Source organism: Lampetra planeri, chromosome 14 (genome assembly GCF_965212315.1).
Source record: "Lampetra planeri chromosome 14, kcLamPlan1.2.h2, whole genome shotgun sequence".
In the NCBI taxonomy this organism is placed as follows: Eukaryota; Metazoa; Chordata; class Hyperoartia; order Petromyzontiformes; family Petromyzontidae; genus Lampetra; species Lampetra planeri.
In genome coordinates, this window is record NC_136120.1 from 10,068,842 (window position 1) to 10,087,948 (window position 19,107).

The window sequence follows — 19,107 nt, forward strand, 5'->3', positions numbered from 1 at the left end:
TGCGCTCTTGGATAAACATCGAGCCCAGGCGTCTAAAAAACGAAAGACATTTAATTCTCATCGTTCGTCCGCAATGGATATTTGGGTCAAACGAGAGCCGTGTTTCGGCCGCGGCGGTAATGGTGAGATTTGGCCGGGCAAAGTTGAGGGGGTAACTCGAGGCTGGTGAGGCGGCGGTCTGCCGTGGGCCAGCTCCCCGTGGCTCCACGGTGGCTGGGAGATGTTAACTCCCTCGCCTGCTATACAGGAGGTTGTGAGTTCGATCCCGACCCTGACGCCTGCTGAATAGTTGAAGTCCTCACGTCTTTCTCCCCGTCGTGGATCTTTCTCCGTGGATTTTTCTCCGGGTCACACACGCACGCCCGTCTCACCGGTGCCCTGTTGGCCGGCCTGACCCCCGCGTGTTGCCCCCTTGTGCGCGCTCGGGCCCTTTCCGGGCGCTCCGGTTTCCTGCCACGCCTGAACGCTCATCATCGATTGGCTGGACGCTTGTTAATACGTAGGGGACGGCAGAGCTTGGGCGGTTGCTGGTGTCGGCTCACCGACGTTTGTTCCTGTACGTGTGCGTGTGTGTACGTGGGGAGCGGTGGTGTAGCGGTTAGCGCGCTGCTCAACGAACCTGGCGACCCAAGTTCAATTCCCGCTCACGGCCAACACCGGTGACGATTATGTGAACTGGTCCTGGGCCTCTTCTCGGTCAACTCAGCCTCAAATGAGTACCTGGTGCGGTGTGTTAACATTCGTCACTGGGGAGACAAAGGCGGCCGGGCGTGGTGTTGGCCACCCTCTCGTGTGTCGTTCTGGCCTTCATAGGTGCTCGCTAACAGCACTTGCCCCAACAGTCTGTTAAGGCTATATGTGGGATTTTTGTCTTTCTTTGTATGTGGAACTTCTTTCGCACACCGTACGTAGCCAACCGTGCTAATCGGAGGTGCGGGGGGAAGGTCAACAAACTAAACACGAGAAGCAGTTCTCAAGAAAGTGAGTTCCTGAGCGAGTTTGGTTAGGTTCCGTCGCCATTAGCAAATCGGATCAACGGCTCCACACGCAAACACGTCCCTCGATCGCAGTGAACGGACCGGGCTGAATCCACGTGGTTGAAGTGGACGCGTTGGTGAGCTCGTGCCCCGCTAACCAGAGGTCGCAACCGGGTACCCGATACCCGTACCCTACCCGATACCCGGCTCCCCGTACCCGGCCGGGTACGGGTACCCGTTTGCGACCCTGGTGCGGCCGGGTACGGGTAAGGAATCAAAACCCGTTTGCGACCTCTGCCGCTAACACCCTCACCTTGACATTGTCACCAGAAGCGATCCACGCTTCTGCGCATCTTCAAACTAAAGCTCTGTTCGTCCGGACAGCCACACGAGGTTTTGACTTCGGTCCTCCTGGCCGGCAGGCAGGGGCCACATTCCTGTGGACGGAGGTCTGCAACGGATAACCGCGCTGTTGAAGTCCCGGCAATGTGGTGAACATTTGGGGCGCCACGGTGGCTTGGAGATGTTGACTACCTCGCCTGGTGCACAGGAAGTCGTGGGTTCGATCCCGACCCTGATGCCTGCTGTATATTTGGAGTTCGCGTGTCTCCCTCCCTGTGGTCATGTGAACTTTTTTTTCCAGGTCCTCCGGTTTTCCCTCCACATTTAGAATCAACATGACGCGGTTACAGTATTTGGCTGCTGCTTTAAACTTCCACGCAATAAGCACTGTGTTAAGCTATCATTTGTGAGAGCCAGATCGCTTCTGAAAGAGAGCCACGTAGCTCTGTGGGGCCTTACCTCGTAAAATAAAAAATAATTTTTTTTTAGTTTTATCGTTTCATTTGAACGATCCCGGCGAGAGAGACGATGGACCGCGGTGGTTTTAATTCACGACCCTGTGATTGGGAACTGTGCCCCGGCATGTGTGGGCCCGGCATGCGTTGCTCTCCCCCCCTCCCTCCCAGGGCCCCGTGGGTGTCGAGAGAGACGCCACCTCCTGGCGTGACCACGACATTCCAGCACGAGCTCGCCGCTTAATCTCCATCTGTATTCCATCTGTACGGGGATTGAGCGTTTCCCCCCCACCCAACCTTGGGTTTTCTCCGGGTATATAGACACCCAACAGTGGAGTCGGCCAAACATCCCAAGAAAGGACGCCCCCTATCCCCCCTCCCCCAGAGCTTGTAAATGAGCGGCGCTCGTCTTCTGGCCGTCTTCCCGCTTGACTGCAGCTTCCTAAACCCTTCCGTGCGACACGTGCGGCACGTGCGACACGCGCGTCGACAAAGTCTCGGGCAGCGTCTCGAGATGCGGTCCGCACGAAAGGCGCCGCTGCTGCGTGTAACGGCACGTACACGTAAATCGTTACGTAATGCGTCGGGTTGCAATTTGTCTGAATTGATTGAACTGCTCGCGAGCCCGGGGTGAACGTTGCATCACGAGCCACCGAACAACACGCGTTCCCGGTGAAGAACAGCCCCTTCTCCTGTAACGCTGCGCGTGGTTTTCACAACGCGATGAATGCATTAGGGGATGCGAATGAATGGAACTACGTCGCAACGCGAGTAGGAATGAGCGGTTGTACGGCGGCCTCGGCGTAGCGTCGCACGAGGCATTGGGATGCTGCTGGATGCTTCTGGACGCTATCCACGCGCCTCAGTCTTTGTTCAGCCTGCGTACGCATCTCACGTGTTATCGTGGACTGTGCTTTATCCTACATTATACATTATTTATTATAACGCGATTTTTCCATAACGCGGTGTTCGTCAGGAACGCAACTACCTCGTTATAGGAGGACAGGCTGTATTTTTGTTCACTGCACCATTAAAATCCAGTCCACATTCTCCCGGGGTTTTCGTCGGTTTAGTGCAGCAGGAAATAATCCACATAATGTTTTGGTAAATGTTTCCTTTTCTCTTTATCTAGCATGCCACAAACATCGACTTAAATATAGCTATCCACGCGCCTCAGTCTTTGTGCAGCCTGCATCTCACGAGTTATCGCGGACCGTGCTTTACCCTACATTATACACTATTTGTCACAACGCGTTATAGGAGAACACACTATATTGGCGCGCCTGCTGTGCCGTGTCTCCAACCGCAGGATCGTCTGCTCCACGCCGTTCGCAGTCATTTTCTACTTCCTGCTGTGGTACGTTCCCAACTTCCACATGGAGACGTCCTCCAAGGTGTGGTGGTACCTGATCTCCTACTGCCTCTTCAAGACGTTCCTCAACGTGAGTCGCCCCGCGTCCCTCCTTCGCGCCGCACGGATCGCAGCCGTTAGCAGATGGCGCCGTCACCTTGCAGCCGTGCTCACAGCTCGCGCTGCGCATTGCACGTCTGTGTGATGATCTGCGTGGGCCCACTGCGAAAACGATGGCGGGTCCTCCTGAAAAAAAGGCTTGGGACTCCCCTGGGTCGCGAGATGTTAACTACCTCGCCTGGTGTGCAGGAAGTCGTGGGTCTCGATCCCGACCCTGACGCCTGCTGCTGTACATTTGGAGTTTGCGGTGTCTCTTCTTGGTTCTTTCTACGTGACTTTACCGAAAGAACCAAGAAGAGACACCGCAAACTCCAAATACAACATTATTTTTATTATTTTATTATTTCCCTTCTACGTGACTTTACCGAAAGAACCAAGAAGATTAATCCCTGCAGTCACGAAAGCTTTAAATCGAAATTTGCGGTGTCTCTCTCCCCGTGGTCGCGTGAATTTTTCTCCGGCTCCTCCGGTTTTTCCCTCCACATTTAGAATCAACATCACGCGTTTAGAGTATTTGGCTACTATAACTTTCCATATGACAAGCCACTTCGTTGAGCTATCATTTGTGATAGCCAGGTCGCATCTGAAAAAGAGCTACATAGCTCAGTGGGGCCTTATCATGTAAAATAAAAACAGTAAAAAAAATATACAAAGTGTCGTGCAAAGAGCAGTGGGTGCCCGGCCTTCAGTCCGCCGGCCGACAAGGCCGTGGGAAGGCCTCTGCGTAAGTCTTGTGGCACCTGTAATGTCGATCGCTACGGCGGGGGCAGCAGGGTCATCACCGCGTGCTCATCCGCAGATCGGCTTGGTCCACGGACGCAGACAGTTTTGGAACCGCTGCTCCGGCGGGATTCACTTTCGTGCTCACTGCTGCCAGAAAAGGCGTCGCACGAACGTAGCCCCGCGCGTGCGTCGTAACGACGGTGCCGCTGGGTCGCTGACGCGTGCCCTGCTTGTCCGCCCCACACCCTCGTCGCGTTCAGACGCTGCACGTGCCGTACGCGGCCATGACCATGTTCCTGAGCCGCGACTCCAAAGAAAGAGACTCGGCCACCGCGCACAGTAAGTATCCCCCTCCTGCCTCCCTCCCCCACCCCTCCCTCCGCTACGGTCCGCGTTCGTGACGCATTCGCTGAGGTTCGCGGTTCGAATCCTGCAGGATGCCCTGGTAAATTATGGTTAATGTACCCCGGAGTTTATATTCCGCGTACATTTGCAATAATATACTACGCCACGGTTAATACTCGGGGGAAATTAACCATAATATATACTACGTGCCGCCTGCTTCACAGTCGACGTCGGAGGTCCAATTTCGTCATTCTAAGTAGAGTCGGCTGTTTTAAAAAAAATCGCCTGCAAATGACTTGGTTGGGAAACACACGGCAGTCATCGCCCACTCCTGCGAAAACTACGCAGGGCCCCTCCCGAAAGAGAGTCTCGAGACTCAGCGATGCTCTCCTGGGTGGCGAGATGTCAACTACCTCGCCTGGCATACAGGAGGTCGTGGGTTCGATCCCAACCCTGACGCCTGCTGCTGTATATTTGGAGTTTGCGTTTCTCTTTCCCACGTGGTCACGTGGATTTTTCTCCAGGCCCTCCAAATTTTTCCCTCCACATTTAGAAGAAACACGCATTTACAGTATTTGGCTGCTGCCGTAAAATTCCTCATAATAATCCACTTCGTTGAACTTTCATTTGTGGCCAGGTCACTTCTGAAAAGGAGCTATATATTTCGATTTAAAGCTTTCAGACTCTGTCTTTCCGACAGACCTGTTCTCCACCTGAGGACGGCTGCTCGCGTTGTGGCCGAAACGTCGTGAGAATTATTTTATCGTGTTTTATTTTTATTATTTCATTATTTCCATTCTACGTGACTTTAAAAAAAACACGTATAAATACGGCCGAGATCACCGTTCCGATTGAACTCCCCCCCCCCCGCGTGGCGCTGTGGCAGGGATGACGCTGGAGCTCGTGGGCATTCTCGTGGGGGCCCTGGTGCAAGGCCTCATCCTGCAGGCGTACGGCCTGCAGGGTGGCCCCAGGGGTATCGTCGAGAGCAACGGAACGTGCACGTCGCCGCACGCAGCCAACGCCACCAACTCCTCCTTCAACGACATGGTGGGTGAGGGCACGGAGCCGGCGTCACCGCCACGTGCACACGGGACACGGGACGCGGGCAACCCTCCGCCCCCGCCAAGTGGCGGACCGACGCAAAATAGGATTCTTATGCGCGTGAACCGCTGTGCGTCGCACACACGCAAGTGGTTTTTTTTTTACTTCTTTCGCACCGTACGTAGCCAGCCGTGATAATCGGAGGTGCGGTGGGAAGGACAGAAAACTAAACACAAAAATCAGTTCTGAAGAAACGAGTTTTCAATTGAGATTTCAAAGAGGATAGCTCCAGAGGGTTCCTAATGTCGGAAGGAAGAGCGCACGGTGCAGTGGCCGTCTTTGTTCGATGGCCAGCGAAAAGCCGCTGCGAGGATGACCGGAGTTCGCGTGTTGCGCGGAAAGGCTGTCCTCCTCCATAATGTTTGGCCCATCCGTGAACCGCCTCGGATCTATAGAATTGCACCGGAAATTCTGAATCAGTGAGATCCCTCCAGGTTCCTAACGCAGCCTTTGGCCACAGTGATTCTGGGGGAAATAGCCATGTCAGCAGCAGCAGCAGGCAGCAGGAGCAGCAGCAGCAGCAGGAGCAGCAGCAGCAGCAGCAGCAGGAGCAGCAGCAGCAGGAGCAGCAGCAGCAGCAGCAGCAGCAGGAGCAGCAGCAGCAGCAGCAGCAGCAGGAGCAGCAGCAGCAGCAGCAGCAGCAGGAGCAGCAGCAGCAGCAGCAGGAGCAGCAGCAGCAGGAGCAGGAGCAGCAGCAGCAGCAGGAGCAGCAGCAGCAGCAGCAGCAGGAGCAGCAGCAGCAGCAGCAGCAGCAGGAGCAGCAGCAGCAGCAGCAGCAGGAGCAGCAGCAGCAGGAGCAGCAGCAGCAGCAGCAGCAGGAGCAGCAGCAGCAGCAGCAGCAGCAGCAGGAGCAGCAGCAGCAGGAGCAGCAGCAGGAAGCAGGAGCAGAGAATCATCTTCTTGGTTCTTTTGGTAAAGTCACGTAGAAGGGAAGTAATAAAATAATAAAAATAAAACATAATAAAATAATTCTCACGACGTTTCGGCTACAACGCAAGCAGCCGTCTTCAGGTGAAGAATGAGACGGCTGCTTGCGTTGTGGCCGAAACGTCGTGAGAATTATTTTATTATGTTTATTTTTATTACTTTATTACTTCCCTTCTACGTGACTTTACCGAAAGAACCAAGAAGATGAATCCCTGCAGTCACGAAAGCTTTAAATACAAATAATTACCGCCGTTGAGAGGGGTTCTACTGTCGTGTCACCACCGCGACTACGTCCGCAGCAATAACCCGGGGGCCAGTCACCGGATTCGAACCCAGAACGGAGGGGGGGGGGGGGGGGCGCGCCAGGGGGGCGAAGCGATACAAGGCGTCCAGACGGGTCGCTCAGGGCGATGATGTTGACAACGGCGATGGGGATTGTGGAGTTGAGGCGACGTTGCAGGGAGCCTGGAGCCGGGGCAACGTGTACAGGTGGCCTTGCAGTGGACCGTCCCAGGTCCATTGGAGGTTGGAGCTGAGAGGGTTTTCGGGGAAGCCATGGAATTGAGAGTGGCGGTGGTCAGAGCCAGATGTTCTGAAGGCACGAAGAAGGTTTTTTTTTGCAGCGACGATGAAAGGGAAGCGTCGGACGCGCAGCCGAGGTGAGAGGTCCTGCAAAGTTTGTTCAAGACCCGAATACCGCGCCCTTTGGTTATGAACGCGGATTTTGTTTTTAGCATCTTTGCCGGCTAAACGTGTCAGCGAGCGAGCGCCGGGGGCTAATAAAAATCAGACCGACCAAAAAAAAAAACGTTTATAAATACGCGGCTTGAAACGAGCGTCAGGGAGATGGCCTCGCGGAGGACGTGAGCGGCGTCGCTTGCCGCACCCCTAAAAATAACGGCTCGTCGACAGGCACACGGCGCTTCCTCTTGCCCATCCGAGGGGTTTCTCCCCGCAAAAACGCTCGCGAGCGCGGAGTCGTTGCGCGTTCAAACCCCGGCGGGGCGTCGGAAGAAGGCGATTTTGACCGCGCACTTGCTGCTTTGTTGGCGGTCGATGGTCCGAGCCCAGCGGCCGCCCTGGTTAATACCGCGCGCGTGCCGGTTGACGCAGAGCCACGCGCCGCCCGTGACGTTACCACGGTCCAGATTTGTCTTAATTAGAGAAATCACCGGCAAAATAAAAAAAAAATTCGGTAAAGCCGCGTGGCAACATCGCCCCGACAGCGCCGTTATGGCAGCCTGCGCCATGGGAACAGTGTCGGTGGCGCGGGCACGATATCAGTGTCCGTGACCGTTTGCAGGGATGTGCCGCTTGCCGAGCCGGCAAGTTGGCGCGTGCCGCCACCTGCTGCTCCAGCTGTTGCCGGGACTTTCTCCGAGTGAGAGCGAGAGAGGAGCGCGAGACATTTATTCTTGGAGACTGAGCGGGCGTGCCTTCAGGTCCAAGATGCCAAACGAAGGCACGCGGGCGATGCTTCATGCTGGCGGGAGGAATGCGTGCGTGTGTGCGTGCGTGCGTGTGTGTGCGTGTGTGCGTGTGTGTGCGGTGTTGAGTGTCCGTGCGGCCGTACGCGGTGGGTGGGTGCCGTGTGTCGGCTGCCCCCGTGCCGTTGCCCCGCCGAGCGCGATGGCGGTGAGCGCGCCGGTGATTCCGCAGACAGGTAACTTTGGCGACGTCCCACCGCCCCCCTCGGCCGGTCTCCACGCACGCCCGAGCTGCAGAGCTGAGCGCCGAGCAAGGCTCCGCGTTGTTCGCGTGAACCCCTCCGAGCTTGGGTTTGATTCGAACGCGTTAGGGGACCGCCCCGGTTCCCCTGCGGCGCACGGCGAGTTGGTTCTCGGTTGTCGCGTTCCAATATTTCACCCGGAGAATCCCTCGGGATGGGGAACTTCTCCTCCGCGAGGGCTCCTGGAGTGCCCACTGACGCACACGCGGTCGAACACGCGGCGGCGGTGCCTCCGAGGGGGTGCGTGCCGGGGGTGCAGCCCTGCAAGCCGTGGGGGCTGCGCCGTCTGGCCGTGCGTGCTGCGTGCCGACGCCTCGTTTCCGCTGTGTCCGCCGCTGCGTGCGCTGGGTGTGCAGGCCTCTCTGGTGGAAGCCTACAAGACGGCGGCCGTGGTGATCGGCAGCATCTACCTGGCGTGCATCATCGTCCTCTTCCTGGGCGTGCGCGAGATCAAGGGTCAGTCACCGTGGCGACGCACGGCCCCCGCAAGGCCTCCACTCCCTCCGCTCCCTCCGCTCCCTCCGCTCCCTCCGCTCCCTCCGCTCCCTCCGCTCCCTCCGCTCCCTCCGCTCCCTCCGCTCTCTCTCTTCACCCTGCTCCCACTATTCTCGTTGGTCAAGCGCTGGCACCCCTTCGGGTTACCGGCCAGGTGGCTCGGCGCTTGAGCGAGTGACTTCGCAGCCGGAAGGTTCCGAGTTCAAATCTCGGTCAAAGTTTCAAAGTTTATTTTCTAGGTATAGCCCTGTGAGCCATTCGGCTCTTGAATCGGGTGCAAACAAAAAAACAAAAACATGAACAAAAAAAAATCTTAAAGTGACTAAGTGCAAACAGAAAATCCAAGAAAAGACAGCAAAATATTGCAGAAAAAGCACCGTACACCAACCCTGTGCAAATATCCCAGTGGGATGCAAGTCAAACAACAACAACAACCACAAGACGGGGTCGAGGGGGTTTCGGTGATCCCACCACGCGGTGTGGGGAGGGCAAGTGGCTGCGGCGGTGCGCCGTGGAGAGGCTCCTCGTCCCCCCCCCGGCGTAGGAAAGCGGCCGGATAGCAAACCGCTGGCTCGAGGCCGTGAACGGGAGGTGAGCAGCGGGGGGGGGGAGGAGGGATAACTCTGCGCTCCATGGTGAGTGGGGGGCTGCCGTGTCCCCGTGGGAGCCGGCCAGATGGGGGCAGTAACCCCGGCGGGGGGGCAGCCTCCCACCCCGCGCGGCGGGGGCGAGGTGGGAGGGACAAGGAGAGTTTCGCTCACGAGTAAAGGGGGGGGCGGGCGGGCGCTGATCCTGACAGGAGGAGCTAAAATTAGGACGGGGAGAGGTGCACGCTCAGCGCTTCGTCGCTGTCAGTCCACCACGTGCGCTGTCCGTGCCGTGCGTACGGGTCGTAGCTTCGGCCCGGATCGTTGTCACTTTCATGAGCTGGTTCCTGAAACGCGCTGCTACCGCTCGCGCCTCCTGGATGCGTTCGACGCTTCTCGTTACGCCGAGACTCGACGTCGTCGTTGACATTTCATTGGGATTGCGTTGCTCGTGACAAAGACAAAGATCCCCCGTGTAGCCTGCACAGACTGTAGGGGCAAGTGCTGTTAGCAAGCATCTACGAACGCCGGCACGGCACACGAGGTGGCGATGTTTACACACCGCACCAGGTACTCATTTGAGGCTGAGTCGACCTAGAGGAGACCCAGGACCGGTTCAGATAATCGTCACCGGTGTTGGCCGTGAGCGGGAATCGAACTCGGGTCGCCGGCTTCGTAGCGCAGCGTAGCGCTGACCCTCACACCACCGATCCCGTCGTTTAGATTTAATCGGAACTGCGTACACACACGTGTGTGTGTACACGCAAGTGCACAAGTGTGTATACGCAAGTGCACACACGTGTGTGTACACGCAAGTGCACACACGTGTGTGTGTACACGCAAGTGCACACACACACGAAGCCGCACGTACCCTCCACCTGTACGAATTTACATTTGATTCTTACTGGCAACGATGCGCCGATCATTCTTATCGTCAGTTATTAAGGAGCCTGCCGAACACGGACCCCCCCTTCCCGCTGTGTTCTCATCACGGCAGCGAGCGAGACGCCTCGTTCCCCATCTCTGTGCCTCCGCGTAAAAAAAAACTCAAATATCTTTTACTCAATCCCATCAGCCACGCAGACCTTTGTGGGAGTGCATCATTTCAGCGGCGTTGGTTCAACATGAGCACAAAATAATTACAGTGATCCGTAATACGGGTTTTTTTTTGGGTTAGATCGCGTAGATATCTAAAAGTGTCCATAATCAACGTTTTTGGGTTTAGATCGCGTTATTTATAAATGTGTCGTAACACTCCACCACCCAACACGGCCAATCGGTAAAAAAGTGTCACGTTGACAAAAGACAAATAGTTCACTGCTTTAGCCCACCGGTGTGTTGAAGCGTGAAACCACAACATTTACAATTTTTGAGTACGACGTTTCGCTGGTAATTGCATCCAGCATCATCGGGCAATTCGCCAGAAACGTCACAGTACTCAAATTGTAAATGTTGTGGTTTCACGCTTCAACACACCGGTGGGCTAAAGCAGTGAACTACTTGTCTTTTGTGACACTTTTTTACTGATTGGCCTTGTCGGGTGGTGGAGGGTTACGACACATTTATAAATAACACGATCTAAACCCAAAAACGTTGATTATGAATAATATTGGTCGCGAAAGCCTGCTACGTGTTATATAAAATTGTCGTTAAACCTGCGACACGTGAATGTGGTTATTTATTCATTGGTTTCTTGCTGCCGGTCACTCGTGAGTGCCTTCATGGCCCAGTACATTCCGCGTGACTGGTTTCTCCCTGCGGTTTTGTATGCGGGAAACAAATGGCTTTGTGCCGCACAAACAACGACTCACCACTGGACGTACTTACTGTATGTTGAGCTTCTTCTGCACCGTACGTAGCCAACCACGATAATCGGAGGTGCGGGGGGAAGGACATCAAAATAAACACAAAAAGCAATTATAAAGAAACGAGTGTCCAATCTAGATGATTTAAAAGTGCATTTCTCCAGTGGCTAACTAATATCGGAGGGAAGAGCGTTCCAGACGGCCGGAGAAGCGCATCTAAGAGCGCGCGTGGCGGTGACCGTCTTTGTTCGATGGTTAGCCAGAAGCCGCTAGCGCGAGGATGATCGGGGTGCACGCGATGGTCAGCGAGGTATCGTGGTTCAATTGTGGCGAGCGCTTTGTGTGTGTAATGAGTGCACGCTCCTCGGGGCTTCGAGGAGAAATACGAAAAAGGCGACGTTCATGGCAGTGGCTCTTCTTGGATGTGCTACGTAGAAAGGGGCTAATTGTGCAGTCACGTTCCCGTCAAGGCTACGGTGTCGTTGCCGAATGTGCCTTGGCCGCTGGTGTGCGCGGGCTCACTGACATGGCGCTCTATCACTCACACACTCACTCACTCACATGCTCACTCACTCACTCGCTCACTCACTCACACGCTCACTCACTCACTCACACGCTCACTCACTCACACACTCACTCACTCACGCGGGATTTACTCACTCACTCACTCACACACTCACTCACTCACTCACACGCTCACTCGCTCACTCGCACACTCACACGACGCTCACTCACTCACACGCTCACACGCTCACTCGCTCACCCACGCGGCGCTCGCGTTGTCTTGCGCAGACTCGCCCAACCTCAACCGTCGCCCCAGCAGCCTGTCGCTGCACCGCCGCATGCGCCGCATCTTCACCTACAGGCCCTACCTGCTGCTCATGGGCAGCTACGTGAGCACCTCCATCGCCCTGCAGGTGACTCGCCGGCGCCTCCTCCTCCTTGACCCCCCCCCCGACCCCTGCGCCCTCTGCTCCTCGTCGTGCCAACCTCGTCGCGTTCTCGTCACACCGCGGTCACGTGTCACCCTCGGCAGGGAGTGGATCATTGTCGACGAGCACGTTGGGTTTTACTGGCAGGAAAGAGCCGTCACCTCAACCGCCGGCAATCGCACCGGGCACGAGGCAATCGCGCACTTGCCGCAGTAATAAAGTTCAACACGACAGCGGTGCCAGCGGTGCCAGCGGTGCCAGCGGTGTCAGGTCTCGGTCCAAATCAACTCCTGCCGCCTAATCGGCGATCGCGGCAATTCCTGCGTCAAATCCGGGCGGGCGCCATCGAGCGTGCACCTAGCCTGGCACAAGCGCCGTGGTGACGTCACCGCCACTTAGTGGCGAACGGCGGTTGTTGTTGTTGAATAGCTTCCATTCGGCTTCACTACAGATGATGACCTTGCAGAGCATTGGCGTTCATCTCCAATCGGCATTGTGTGCCGCGGTGGCTAGGAGATGTTAACTACCTCGCCTGGTGTACAGGAGGTCGTGGGTTCGATCCCGACCCTGACGCCTGCTGCTGTATATTTGGAGTTTGCGTGTCTCTCTCCCCGTGGTCGTGGGGATTTTTCCTCTGGGTCCTCCAGTTTTACACGTGCACATTATCACATAAAAGCTACTAATGTAGTCACGTTGATTATAACGACAATGACGAAGTTATGAGCATCGTCACGAATAGCTCCGCTGGGCTACGACCATTTGCCGGGACGTCTCCCGTGACCCGTGGCAGCGCGCGTCCACGATTAGCGCAGTGCAGGCGTGCGTGCCCACACACGGGGCGTGTGGCCATGCCAGCCAGAGGCACTGCAGCACACCTCATCACTTTACACGCTCGCTTGACGTCTATGACAACCAACCGTGACCCCCAGGGCGAGGCTGCTGTGTGTCACGTGACCCCCAGGGCGAGGTTTCTGTGTGTCACGTGACCCCAGGGCAAGGTTCCTGTGTGTCATGTGACCCCAGGGCGAGGTTCCTGTGTGTCATGTGACCCCAGGACGAGGCTGCTGTGGGTCATGTGACCCCCAGGGCGAGGCTGCTCTGTGTCACGTGACCCCCAGGTCAAGGTTCCTGTGTGTCACGTGACCCCCAGGGCGAGGTTCCTGTGTGTCACGTGACCCCCAGGGCGAGGTTCCTGTGGGTCATGTGACCCCCAGGGCGAGGTTCCTGTGTGTCACGTGACCCCAGGGCGAGGTTTCTGTGTGTCATGTGACCCCCAGGGCGAGGTTCCTGTGTGTCACGTGACCCCCAGGGCGAGGTTCCTGTGTGTCACGTGACCCCCAGGGCGAGGCTGCTGTGTGTCATGTGACCCCCAGGGTGAAGCTGTTGTGTGTCATGTGACCCCCAGGGCGAGGTTCCTGTGTGTCATGTGACCCCCAGGGTGAAGCTGTTGTGTGTCATGTGACCCCCAGGGCGAGGTTCCTGTGTGTCATGTGACCCCAGGGCGAGGCTGCTGTGTGTCATGTGACCCCCAGGGAGAGGCTGCTGTGTGTCACGTGACCCCAGGGCAAGGTTCCTGTGTGTCACGTGACCTCCAGGGCGAGGCTGCTGTGGGTCATGTGACCCCAGGGCGAGGCTGCTGTGTTACCGCTGTTTGTCGCTCGGGTGCTCAACAACTGGTCTGAGGGTTAACGCCCGACCCCTGACCCCACCGTCCCCCTGTCCCGCCCCCTCCCCAGCTGGTGCAGGGCAACCTGGCGTTGTTCTTCGAGCACGTGCTGTGCATGAAGGGGAAGTTCCAGATCATGGTCATCACCGTGCTGGTAAGGCCAAGCAAGCGCCGCCGTTCGTCCGCGTGAAATCGACCGCGCGTATTACGGAGTGCCCACGCATCGGAAGGTGGTGGTGGTGGTGGCGGCCTCATCGCCGTTCTTAAACTTAGATTGCTGATTAAATTGAGAATGAATGAGACTTCTCCGTACGTTGACATATCGTACCGCGGTAGGGCCCCCTGAACACGGCCGCAACGACTTTGCGAGTGCCGCGGCATTGCTTTCAAACAAGGCGGCAGGCGTGAAAGCGCGAGCAACGTCGCGCCGCCTCCCCCCCCCCAACTCGCACCGTCGCCGCACCCGAGGGTTCGCACGGCACGCCGTGAACAACGCCGTTCGTCCGCAATGCCGAGCAGCACGTGGGCGTAGCATCGGGGTGGTCGTGCGTCACGCAGTGTCCCCAGGCAGGTCGCGCCCCCAGCAGCCTGTAGGCTTGCCGGCTGTACTGCTGATCCGGTTTTGTAAAACTATAAACAGATTTTTTTATTTACTGGGTAAGGCCCACCGAGCTCTTTTTCAAAAGCGACCTGGCTACCTTCTAACTCAATGAAGTGGTTTGTCGTGTTGATCCTAAATGTGGAGGGAAAAACCAGTGGACCTGGAGAAAAATACATGGGAACACGGGGAGAGCAAACACGCCAACTCCAAATATAAAACAGGTGTCAGGGTCGAACCCATGACCTCCTGTATATCGCACGAGGTAGTTAACATCTCAATTTAAAGCTTTCGTGACTGCAGGGATTCATCTTCTTGGCTCTTTCGGTAAAGTCACATAGAAGGGAAATAATAAAATAATAAAAATAAAACATAATAAAATAATTCTCACGACGTTTCGGCCACAACGCAAGCAGCCGTCCTCAGGTGAAGAACAGGTCTGTCGGAAAGACAGCGTCTTTCACGTCGTGAGAATTATTTTATTATGTTTTATTTTTATTATTTTATTATTTCCCTTCTACGTGACTTTACCGAAAGAACCAAGAAGATAGTTAACATCTCACCATTCTAGCTTCCCACAGCCCCAGATGGGGAGAGATTCAAAGGTCGTGCCGTTTTCACGGTTATATATTTTACAAAGCTGGAACGTTGTAAAGGACGCCGGAATGGCCGTGCGTGGAAACTCACTGCGCTCCGTAAAGACGTCAGAGTGGGACGCGAGGGTTGAGGACGTTTCCACGCGATGGCTTTGGCTATGGGGACCCTGCGGCCTGCATTGGTGAACAGTGCCTAGGGGTCCATCTTCTTGGTTCTTTCGGTAAAGACACGTAGAAGGAAAATAATAAAATAATAAAAATAAAACATAATAAAATAATACAATTCTCACGACGTTTCGGCCACAACGCAAGCAGCCGTCCTCAGGTGAGGAGAATTCTCTTATTTTATTATGTTTTATTTTTATTATTTTATTATTTCCCTTCTACGTGACTTTACCGAAAGAACCAAGAAGATGAATCCCTGCAGTCGCGAAAGCTTTACATCGAAATTTAAGTGCCGAGGGGGTTTGCAGTCGTGACACATCCGAGTGTCTCTCTGGGGCTCTGCTCGTAGCCAACCGACAGCCCAGGCCGACGGTGGAAGCCTCGCGTCCAAGCTGTCGGGCAGCCAACTGACGACCGCCGCGCTCATTCAATCCTTTATATTAAGTTCACTTGCTTGCTTGCTTGCGCGCTTACGACCGTGCAAATCTTTCGGTCGTTTTTTAACCCACTTCCCGTGATCCAATCGAGCTGACATTTTGCACACAGACTCGTTGCTTAATGGTGCCAGGCAATCATCTGACCCATAGGTGGCAGCCATCTCAAGTCAGAGGACGAGAGGACTCTAGCCGCCACGCATATAAAGGATTTATAGTGAAAAACTTTGTTTTTACGGGTAAAATTTTTTATGATTGGCACACAGAGAGAAGATTGGGCGGGCAGATCCCTTGGGCTGTGAACTTTCATCCCTTTGATGTAATTTGGGCGCTCAGTGCCGCCGCGTGCCGCTCGTTTGGTTATAAAACCCGTCGCAGTCAGGTTGCGATCAACTAAAACTGTAAAGTTTTTTATTTTACCAGGTGAGGCCCACTGAGCTGTGTAGCTCTTTTTCAGAAGCGACCTGGCCACAAATGATAGCTCAACTAAGCGGCTTATCACGTGTAAATGTATAGCAGTCAAACACTCTAAACGCGTGTTGATGATTATAAATGTGGAGGGAAAAACTGGAGAACCCGGAGAAAAATCCACGCTATCACGGGGAGAGAGACACGCAAACTCCAAATGTACAGCAGGTGTCAGGGTCGGGATCGAACCCACGACCTCCTGCATACCAGGCGAGGGAGTTAACAGCACACGTGTTCCTACGCAGCTTACTGGGCTGCATTCGACCCCTCAGTGTCTTGACACCGAGTAATCACACACATCAATGTGGAGAACCAACTTCATTGGTGAGCAGACACTGCGCCTCCGCATATCTGGCTTGCGCATACAAAACTTCAGTATCCTTTACAGACTACATCAGCCGCAACAGGGCCTTCTGGGAGGTTCATCATTTCCCATCAGGCTGTGCGGCTGATGTGTAAAAAGACAAAAACTTTGTCCGTGAAGCTACGGATGCGGGAGGGGGGTGGGGGTGGGGGCGGTCTGCTCGTAGACTTTGCCGGCGTCTTGCCAAGGAGCCGCGTTACGGCGCTCCCGGCGGTGACGAGGCCCCCGGCGCGCCCCGCGCAGGCTCACACCGCCTCCCCGTGGCCGCACCGCGCTCCGCACGCTCCTCCTGGGAGCGCTGCTCCCCTCCCCCCCCTCTCTCCGTCTCGCTCCCCGTGTCGCCGCGTCCCCGCACTGTGCAGCAGCAGCAGCAGCGTGCAGGCCAGGTGAGCGAGAGAGAAGCAAGAGTTGAAATTCCCCCGACGCGGAGTGCCGCCATTCTTTCCTTCAGCGAATCTTGACAAATAATACGAACGCGTTCATGTCGAGCAACTCTGCCCTTTTTTCGCAACGGAAATCGCTCCCTGCTCTCGTGAGCGCGCTGTCGCTCCCGCAGGCGCTCCGTGCTGTCGCTCCCGCAGGCCCTCCCCGATGGGAACGTCTGCGGACTGTCGTACGGACATCACCACGCGTGGCTTCTTTTGTCCCTAAAACTCGATCGCCGCACCCCAAGTGCGTTTTTTTAGACAAGTGACAAAAGCCGCATTCGCGTTAATCCCGTGCGTTCAAATTACGGGCTTTACTCTCCAATCTCGATGATGTTTTAAACGTGCATGGCTCCAGCGGCTTCCTAATATTGGCAGGGAGAGCGTTCCAGACGGCCGCAGAAGCGCATCCCAAAGCGTGCGGTGCAGTGACCGTCTTCGCGTTAATATATTCATTCGTAAGACCCACCGTCCATTGAATGTATGGACACTGCTAATCCCTGTGTCACCACCTTGATAACAACAACAATAACAACAACAGAGAAGTGAATTCAGAGCGGCGAATCTTCCGGTGCGGTGGCGACGATCGCGTCCGCCGCCGGTGACCCTTACGAAGCTCTGCGCGCGTGACTAGCGGCGTCCCCTCCCGCCCCGCTGCGCCGCGTGCAGGTATCTGCCGTGCTCTTCCTGCCCATCAGCCAGTGGATGCTCAAGAGGATTCAGAAGAAGAACATGATTATCTTCGGAATGCTGGTATGTGCTCGCTCGCGTGCCCCCCGGCGTCGACACCACTAACACGGCTCGTTTCCGGCTCGTAGTTTTGTACATTTGTTTCTATTCTCCTTCCTCTGCAGGTGGGTGACCTTCCCTGACCCAACCCACCCTGTCCCAACCCTCCCTGACCCAACCCACCCTGACCCGTCTCGCCTGCCCTGCCCCGAGCCGCACTGACCCGCCCTGACCCAACCCGCCCTGACTCGCCCCGACCTGCCCTGACCCCCTCCCTGACCCGCCCCGACCCAGCCACCACTAACACGGCTCGTTTCCGGCTCGTAGTTTTGTACATTTGTTTCTATTCTCCTTCCTCTGCAGGTGGGTGACCTTCCCTGACCCAACCCACCCTGTCCCAACCCTCCCTGACCCAACCCACCCTGACCCGTCTCCCCTGCCCTGCTCCGAGCCGCACTGACCCGCCCTGACCCAACCCGCCCTGACTCGCCCCGACCTGCCCTGACCCCCTCCCTGACCCGCCCCGACCCAGCCAGACGTCGTGAGTGTCTACGAGCATTAATGAGAGAACGAAATAAGCCGACGCGGCAGCGCTTGGCACCGAGTCTGGCAGATCGCTGCTTGCTGAAGCGGCTCTGTGTCTGAGCGAGAGCCTGTGCTGGGTTTTACTAATTTAGAATTTTCAAATGCTTTGTGTGTTGCGCGGTGCGCATCTCGAAAGCATTGTGTGTTGAGCATGTGCCCACCTGTGCAACCACCTGTGCTCACCTGTACAACCACCTGTGCTCACCTATACAACCACCTGTGCACCCACCTGTGCACCGCAGTGGTGGATACCGTTCCTCGTCACCATCGTACTGGCGCCGAGCAGCGACCCGCTGGCGTTCGTGGTGTGCGCCGCGTCGGGCATCACGGTGGCCACCGCGTCGTTCCTGCCCTGGTAAGACCCCACCGCGTCGAAGCCACCGCCGGCGGCAGACCTTCGCCCGCCCGTCACTCGCCGCCACTCGTTGTGACTCGTCGCCACTCACCGCGACTTGTCGTGTCCCCCTGCAGGTCCATGCTGCCGGACACCATCACGGACTTCCGGCAGCGCCACGGAGACTACCCGGGCCAGGAGGCGCTCTTCTACTCGTTCTTCGTGTTCTTCAACAAGTTCGCAGTGGGGGCCACGCTGGGCATCTCCAACCTCTGCCTTAGGTGACTGCTAGGATAGAGTCGCGTGCGCAGCCAGGCAGGGGCAAGCCAGGCACGCACGGGGAGGACTGCACACAGGCCAGACACACATGGGCCAGACTAGACAAGGGGCCAGACTAAACATAGGTCAGAGATAGGAAAAAAACGAACAAACAATAACAATGAGATGGTAAAAACGAGACTATCAATTGATTCTTGAGTCTCAGCACAGCCCTGCATCTTGACACATTCCACAGCATTTCCGGAGGTCCAATCTTCCAGCCCCTCGTTATCAGCTGCCGCTTAGAGAAGGCGTGTAGCTATGAGTGGCCCGTGAACTCACGCGCACGCGCGCGCGTGTGTGTGCGTGTGCGCAGCTTCGCTGGGTACGTGCCACGGGGAGTGGAGCAGCCCAAGAATGTGATGCTCACGCTTCAAGTTCTCATGGCTCCGGCTCCCATCATCCTCAGCTTTGTGGGCATCGCGGTGCTGTACCCATACAGACTGGGGCACCGCCCGCCGCAGAACCAGGTAACGTGGGGGGCGATCGCCCGCCGTGCCATCACGCAGGAGACGTCGTTGGTGAATCGCGCA

General features: G+C 56.1%; 1 protein-coding gene across 3 annotated transcripts in view; it reads left to right on the forward strand.

The window, feature by feature from the left end:
- Positions 1-19,107, forward strand: part of LOC144722356 (sodium-dependent lysophosphatidylcholine symporter 1-B-like) — a 107,972-nt gene that overhangs the window by 87,530 nt on the left and 1,335 nt on the right. For all 3 annotated transcript variants that reach the window (XM_078600546.1, XM_078600548.1, XM_078600547.1), the window contains 10 exons: positions 3,084-3,216; positions 4,229-4,307; positions 5,200-5,363; positions 8,430-8,529; positions 11,753-11,877; positions 13,629-13,712; positions 17,278-17,361; positions 18,165-18,277; positions 18,394-18,537; positions 18,891-19,044. In XM_078600546.1, coding sequence (XP_078456672.1) covers positions 3,084-3,216; positions 4,229-4,307; positions 5,200-5,363; positions 8,430-8,529; positions 11,753-11,877; positions 13,629-13,712; positions 17,278-17,361; positions 18,165-18,277; positions 18,394-18,537; positions 18,891-19,044 — 1,180 coding nt within the window. The remainder of the gene's footprint in view (positions 1-3,083; positions 3,217-4,228; positions 4,308-5,199; positions 5,364-8,429; positions 8,530-11,752; positions 11,878-13,628; positions 13,713-17,277; positions 17,362-18,164; positions 18,278-18,393; positions 18,538-18,890; positions 19,045-19,107) is intronic.